General features: G+C 44.7%; 1 protein-coding gene across 1 annotated transcript in view; it reads left to right on the top strand.

Moving 5' to 3' along the window:
* The first annotated feature begins 735 nt into the window (after positions 1-735).
* Positions 736-7,995, top strand: part of LOC120980023 (mucin-5B-like) — a 175,892-nt gene continuing 168,632 nt past the window's right edge. The window contains exon 1 of the mRNA XM_040408888.1: positions 736-859. Within this exon, the coding sequence (XP_040264822.1) occupies positions 736-859 (124 nt within the window). The remainder of the gene's footprint in view (positions 860-7,995) is intronic.

The raw sequence follows: 7,995 nt of genomic DNA, 5'->3' as shown, positions 1-7,995 counted from the left end.
CTAAATGCATACGACGCGAGGGTCACGGGAAAGGAAGCCTAACATAATGTCAGCCATGTGTGCCAGAGTCCCAACAGACGAGACTTCGCTGTCCTCATCAGGAAGATGACTCTCAATCTCTTCATCCTCTTCCTCCTCTTCTACCCATCCACGCTGAACAGATGGAATAAAACTTCCTTGGGTACTACTCTCTGTAGAGGAGGCAACCGTATCTTGCTCCTCCTCCTCCTCATCATCCAATTCACGCTGAGAAGATGAACTGAGGGTGGTCTGGCTATCACCCTATGTACTTTCTTCCCCCATTTCCCCATCTTCCATGATTTTTTTGATGACAGCAGTACTTTAAGTGTTCCTGTATGGACAAGCTGTGACCAAAGCACAATATACCATTGCAAATTACATGTAATTTTTTACTTCTGTATTACCATAGTATTGTCATTGAACTGTTGTTTACATTTTCACTGTATTGAAACATTTTGTTACGTGAATTAAACAATGCAGTGAAATTTTGCAGATTATACAAAGTCATTTCCACCTCATGGTGTGCTGCCACAAACCCGTTCCCACATCTGACTTTCAAATCTACACAAATTGATGACTGAAAAGACAATGGTTACATTTCCCTCCTGGTCAGCTGGGAAAATGCTACGGTCCTCTGCTCCTGAACGCACCTATTGTAGATGGTTGCCAAGAATAAATACAGTGACCAACACTGCCAAAATCTACACCTATAAGATGTGGAGGTTACAAGTCACTACAATACTAGAGTTGAGAGCCAGCATGGAAGGAGTGGTGCCTCTTGTGTTGTGGACTGCAAGCTTCATACTCATAGTCAATGCACAACAGAAGCTGATGAGAGGTAAGAAATCTTACTCTAGTTCTAAAGCACTTAATCGTTTGGCCCCATGTTCCCGTTTCCTGATGAAGTTCTGGAAATCAGGAGTGGATCATAAAAGGAGAGAAACTTTTTTTTTTAAATTCACTTCTGGTTTTGGCTTCCAAAGCTTCGTCAAGAAACCTGAGCATGGGTCGTACCGTAAGAGTATAAAACATTGTTTGTTCATATGTTTGTCTGTGTATCTAACTGTATACTACAGACTCAGAGCTATATGATTATCTTCAATGTACTACAAAGATGCAAAGAAACAAAAAAATATAATAAAGAATACGCATAATTCTTGTCAAGGAATCTGTCTAAAAACAAACAAATCCCAGCACTTCCAGAATGAAGAGATTGTGGGGGTCGTTTATGCCAGTCTTTGTTTCCCCCTGCGCTGCCGGAATATTAAACTAATTCATTTATTTACGTGTATGTCGACATATACATTTTTTACAGGACTCTGCAGGATGGAAAAGCATAGTGCACCACGCTTCTGAATTCTTTTTTCCCAACGTATACATTAAAAATAGGGTAAAAGTGTGATTCGAACCTTGCCTAAGTGTCAGAATTTTTTGGGTAATAAAATATCAATTGTATGTTATTAAAACAAATTACTGGTAATATTGGTATTAAACTCTCTCTCTTATTTTATTTTTCTTCTTATAGTGTAACTTTTTAAATTTTTATTATTAGATTAGGGCAGGTGATTATATTACAATATATGTACAAAATAACTATTACAATATACTTTATTAGGCAGTTTGGCTTCCCTTTGTGTTATAAGGGTTCTTTCACTTTTCCATGGACACCATGGAAGCATGCCCTACAGTATTTTTGTCCGTGATTACAGACAATATAGTCTATGGAACCATAATAACTAGTGATGGACGAACATCTGCCGGGACGGTTCGTGAACGCGATTGCGCGAACGCGATCCAATGTTCGCAAACTGCAAGTTCGCGGCGGGTCCCATTCATTTTAATGGCAGGCGAACCTGAAAAACCTTCAGCTCATATTTGCAGCCAAGAAATAATTACTAGAAGTGCACAAATAGTCTGACAACATGGACAGTGACATACCAGATGTATTATTCGAAATTTGCAATCTCCATTCATAATTTTTTTCAATGCGAAATATCGGCAATATAATTTTCGCGTACGCGCATGCGCACACCAGTTATAATTATTTTTTCCAATACCGTTGGTCACTTTGTGTAGCAGAGGGAACGCAGCAAAACCACAAACAAATGCTGCTGTACCCAAATACACTATATAGAAAGTATATTATTGGTATATAACACCCCGCTTCTATCAGTTTTTTTGGGGGGGCGACTGGTATATCACACCAGTTATAATTATTTTTTCTAATTGCGTTTGTCACTCTGTGTAGCCGCAGTATCGCTGCAGAACCGCTCACCACTGCCGCACAATACAAATCCACTATAATATGCTTTCTATGTTAGAAAGTATATTATAGGTGTATTACATCCCTCTGTGTATCACACCTATCGATAGCACACCTATACCAGTCCTTAAAAGGACTTTGTGGCCCTATTGGCTAGCGTTTGGTGTCCCTAACAGCCTGTCCCTGCTCCACACAGCAACCTCTCCCTAAACTGGCAAAAGACTGATTGTAAAATGGAGGCCAGATCGGGTCTATTTATAAGGTAGGGGGTATGTCCATGTGCTGAAACGTCTCAGTTGGCTGTCCTGTACCACCTGATGGATGTGTCATGGATCAAAGTTCTTCACAATGTAAAAGAATATGTCGGGCGCGAATATCGCCATATGTTCGCATATGAGGAATCGTGAACGAGCAAAGTTCGCCGAGAACCTGACCGCCGGGCGAACCGCAAGGCCATCACTAATGAAAACCACACACACAACATGAATGTCATCTGTTTTTGATCTGTGGTTTTCACTAACCATTGGTAGGCGATGTTCTGGAAACTACTTTTCATCTTAGCAGTGTATATGGAATACAGATGACACACACAGAGCAAAAAAAGGACACACAGACCAAACACGGATTCTTTACTGGTGACTACTGACCACTTTGTCACAGATGTCATCATGTACACAGACCTGCCTAAATGGAGTATTCCTGAACTACAGTCCTTGTTCTCGGGGCCCAGCTTAGCCTCAGTCTGCCTGCTTTTGCTCAAAAACTACATGTACTCCCATGATTCACTGCATCAGATATATTCTGTAATCTCCTGTTCCTGTTCTTTGCTGGTGTTTGATTATAACACCTTACACAGATACCTCTGCTCTCCATTTTCTCGACACACACACTGAGGGCGCATTCACATAAACGTGGTTTGGTTCCGCGTCCAAGCCGCATTGACCCATTAACTTCAATCCGTTGTTCTGTTCCGTGGCCCTGCAAAAATGATAGATCATGTCCTATTCTTGGCCGTCTTGCGGACAAGGATAGGCATTTCTATAATGGGCCACCCTTTCCGTTCCGCAAATTGCGGAAGCCACACGGGCGGCATCTGTGTTTTGCGGATCCGCAATTTGCACATTCATGTGCATGAGCCCTAACTAGTGCAGGTGTTATAATCAGGCACAGGCTGCTGATTGATTACCTGTGCCAGAGTATAACAAAACTCACCAACACTTCCACTCTCCCTCTTTCCCGGTCAGTTAGGCTACTTTCAGCCTGTCGGGTCCGTCCTGCCGCTAGTGAACGTGTGCCCCTGGACTACCGCTCCAGCCCTGTTGACTATAATGGGGGCGGAAGGGTTCCGGCAGAGGCACAGCAGCGCACGGCGAGAGGCTGGCGGAATAAAACTACAACATGTCCGACATTTATTCCGGCAGCCTCTCGCCGCGCGCTGCCGTTCCTCCACCGGAACTCCACCCCGTCCCCATTATAGTCAATGGGGCCGGAGCGGTAGTCGGGGGGCACATGTTCGCTAGCGGCAGGACGGATCCGACAGGCTGTTCCGTCAGGTGAACAGCCTGTTGGATCCGTCCTGCCGCTAGTGTGAATGTAGCCTTAGTAACTTAGTATACCATCAAAGAGGATGAGTGGAGGAGTCCGTGATCAGTGCTATAATCAGACATAGGCAAAGGACTGTGCAGTACCCTAAGCAGGGGGTATCTGCAAAAAAGTTTGTTTTTTAATGTCCTGTAATGTATTGTCATACCATGTTATGTATGTGTAATACCCCATACCTGGGGGTATTACCATTGTCTTCTTTAATTGCTATGTTCTTATATGATTTATATGCACAATTCTATGTAATGTTATGTTTGTCACATGTTCTACGTCATTTTATCCATCAGGAGGAGGTATTGGTTTTGGGGTACTGGCTTTGACAGGGTTTAACCACTCTTTTCTACCCCGCCTGGTAGAGTGGGCTTGTCTGACTTCTAGCCAGGAAGAGGAACTCCAGAGGAATCTAGGAAGTCCAGGAATCTATAGTCAGAGTAAGGGCTCATGCACATGGCCATTGACCAGCCGTGCCCGTATTGCAGCCCACAAACAGCCGTTTGTGCACCGCATTAAAGATGCGGAACCATTCAGTTGAATGGGTCCGCAATCCGGAAAGGTGCGGTGTAGAACAAAGGCACCGAATCCGAGGAAGCACTACAGAGTGCTTCCGTGGGGTTTCTGTCTGTGCCTCCACACCACAAAAGAGTAGTGCATACACTACTTTTTTGCGGTGCGGACCATCGATTGCAGATCACGGACCCCATTCAAGTGAGTTGGTCCTGTGTCCACATACGGCGGCCCTACAGTCGGTGTCCATGCATTGCGGACCGCAATTTGCGGTCTGCAGCACGGCCCCAGCTGGCACACGTTCATGTGCATGAGCCCTAAGGCAGAGAAGGGATGTGATAGATCCTGTACAGGTAATGGGGGAGTGAGGAATCAGCTCATAAAGTACCCACTCCTAAGAACCGTATTGTTTCCCTCTTGAGGAAGTGCAGGACCCAAATTCTCTTGCCATAGAGTGAGGAAGCAGTTCATACACCATCAATTTAGAAAGGACTCAAGTGAATCCTTGGGATCCCAGACAGTGAACTGCAACAGCGCCTCTAAAGATATTGCTATGAGGTGAGAAATTATGGCTAAAGACAATCTCATCACCAAACAACCACTAGGCCAGCAACATATAAGTGTAGAATTGTAGCCACCAAATCTGCAATCATACCTCCTCAGCTGGTGCCAGTGAACAATTGCACTAAAGCCTGCTGCTACTGTATGTGTTTTTTTCGAGTTCTATGTTGCACTTAGTAAAAAGGACTCATTCTTCAGTGCCACAACTTTCACTGCAACGGATCCCAGGGAACGATGGCCGGATGTAGGACACTGACACATCTACACTACATCAGGGCCACTGCCTCTCTGATCCTCTACACTGCTATCTTTGGTAGGCCCATTGTCTTCGAATGGAGCAGTAATGTGCATGGTTGTTCACCATTCCTTTCAAACAGGACACACAGAACCCTCCCTCTCTTAATTGGTGGGGGTTTCACCAGTTCAACCCTCACCAATCGGACACATAAAATCATGGGTCTCCAAAATATGGATGCAGTCCATGTGCATCCTGCACTTTTCGCAGTCCTTATTGTAAAAATGCCTGTTCTTGTCTGCAAAACTGTAAACCAATTGCACGGGCAAGGGCTGAAGAACAGCCAGGTATATATAGGAGCAGTTGAAAAGCAATTGGACACAGCCATGCAGCAGCTCACAGAGCAGGAGATTAACCTTAGCAGTGCTGAAGATAGGGGTAAAATGAATACAAGCCATATTTCACACAAAGGAAGCTTGCACCTGTACACAAAGGGCAATATCGGACATGAACTGCCAATGTAACAGTACCCTCTCCTTACTCTGGTTCCGATACTTACATTCTGGACAGCAGTGGAATAAAAATTCTCCAGAAGCTCCCAGGATCTCTCCTTTGGTCCAATGCCATCAGAACTATTAGGAGATACAGTTTGGATCCTGAATATTGGTTGTGAATGACTGGATCAGCAACTTTATTCATACAAGCAAAGACCTGTAGTAGGGAAGACTGAGTCTCACTCCCAAAACATCATAATAACGCTCTTATGGTTTTCTTTGACATGTTCAGACTTGGCTTGCGTCCCAGATACAGATCGAGGGTAGGGGTGGAGTAGTAGCCAAGACCAAGTCAATAGGACAAAAGGCATTTGCAGAAGGCATATCTTGCAAGTGTTGCTGTACAGGTGGATTCTGGACAGGCTGCACAGAAGTCAGGCATCAAGATGACAGTCAGAAAAGAACAAAGAATCAAGCCAAGACATTCCCAGCAGAAATGGACTGGTAGACACAGGCAAAATATACAGAGAAATGTTCTCCTAATGGAGCAGACTCAGTTTAAGCTCCAAATACACAGTGATTAGTATTGAATGAACTTCTGTTTTCAAGTTTGGCGTACAAAGTTAGGGTTCGGGATAGCTAAGCATTCCGTTATGGATTCCGCTACCACGGACCTTGTATGCCGCACTTGAAAAGAGAAATTGGCTCATCCCTAACAGTGATCTCCTGCATGGTTTCAGACAAAGCATATCAACCGATTTGGGTCACTTGCTGCAGTTGCAACAATTTCCAAGTCATGCTGCAATCCCATTAAAATAAATGACTGCACAGCAATATTTGGTGTCAAAGCTAAGTTCAGCTCCAGCCTTAAAGTCCAGGCAGACTTTGTAGAGAGAGACACAAGAAAGAAAGAAAGAGCAGGTCACATAGCAGTAGATTGAAGGCACTGCAGATTTTTGCATGTATTTAGCTAGCAATGGAGGTTAATGGCACTGGCCACTCACCTCAGGGCCTGGATAAGGAAAGTTGCAGATGAGAGCAGAGCACTTGGGGCCTGGAGCTAGGGGTAGCTAGAAGCTGCACATGCCCCACATCCTGTCACGGCGTGCGTGCACTCAGTATAACAGATAACGAACCAACCAGGCTCTGGGCGAGAGACAGGGGAAGGGTCACCTCCTAGCTAATCCCTGACCTCTTTCTCTGCACTGCTCAGCCCACCTACAGACCTTGAAGGTAGATCTGAGATGTCCCCGTGCCTGGGCTGACAAAACCCTGAATTCCCTGAGATGGTGAAGTGGGAAATAGGAGCAGCCTGCTCGCATAGAACCTGGATGGGATAGATGACACAAAACAACCAACTAGAAACAACACTTATCTTCCTGAGCTGGAGCAGACAGCCAACCTTCCTTCCTAGCTTCCAAGATCACAATGATGAGTATAATCCGCTCAGGGCACTGGGCTGATGAGCTATTTAAACTAATGACTCCACCCAGTGCACCTGATGAGGGGCGGATCCAGCACGACTCCAAAACAAACACTAAACTCGTGCTGCAATCCTGGCCGACCTCCGCACATCGTCAGAGTGGGGCATGACACATCCTGAGTCCAGAATAACACCAGGCCTATCATCTTGACCAGCCAGTCTTCCACCTGTGAGCTGTACAGTGTGTTTTGAGGAAGGGCATGCCATGATTGTGTGTGGGACAGTGTAGAGTGTGTGCCATGATTACAAGGATGGAGATACCGCAATCTGGGAGACTGTCCACATTGTACGACAACTGTAGCTTTATTATGGTGCCTATTGCAGTTAGCTATGTTGACAACTGCCATATTGACTAGACTCCAGCTAGAGTATTAAAGGGCATCTGTCGGCAGATTTGTGCCTATGACACTGGCTGACCTGTTATGTGCACTTGGCAGCTGAAGGCATCTGTCATGGTCCCATGTTCATATGTGTCCGCAGTGGGGAGAAAAATGGGTTGACTGTCAACTGACGTGGTGTAATTATACACGGTTACACCTCATGAGTCTGCCGTCACTGATTCACAATGGTTCCTACCCATGTATAGTGATTACAGTTCTGATCTGAAGAATTTTTTGTGTTCTGCTATCTTCCAAAACACATTTATTTTATGTTCAATAAGGAGATTTTTTTGGCAGATTTCAGGAGCGTCTATGGGCGCTAAAGTATAGCCATCTTTAGCTAATATTTTTCTGAGTTATTTTGAAAGTAAATATTTATTTGGTGACACTAAGCCCTTTGCTCAGTGGCTGCTCTGGTATGGTCGCTACATCGACGACCTGCTGTTCATATG

The sequence above is a fragment of the Bufo bufo genome, chromosome 10, assembly GCF_905171765.1.
Source record: "Bufo bufo chromosome 10, aBufBuf1.1, whole genome shotgun sequence".
In the NCBI taxonomy this organism is placed as follows: domain Eukaryota; kingdom Metazoa; phylum Chordata; class Amphibia; order Anura; family Bufonidae; genus Bufo; species Bufo bufo.
The sequence above is the reverse complement of the archived record's forward strand: the minus strand, read 5'-3'. Positions and strand labels throughout refer to the sequence as shown.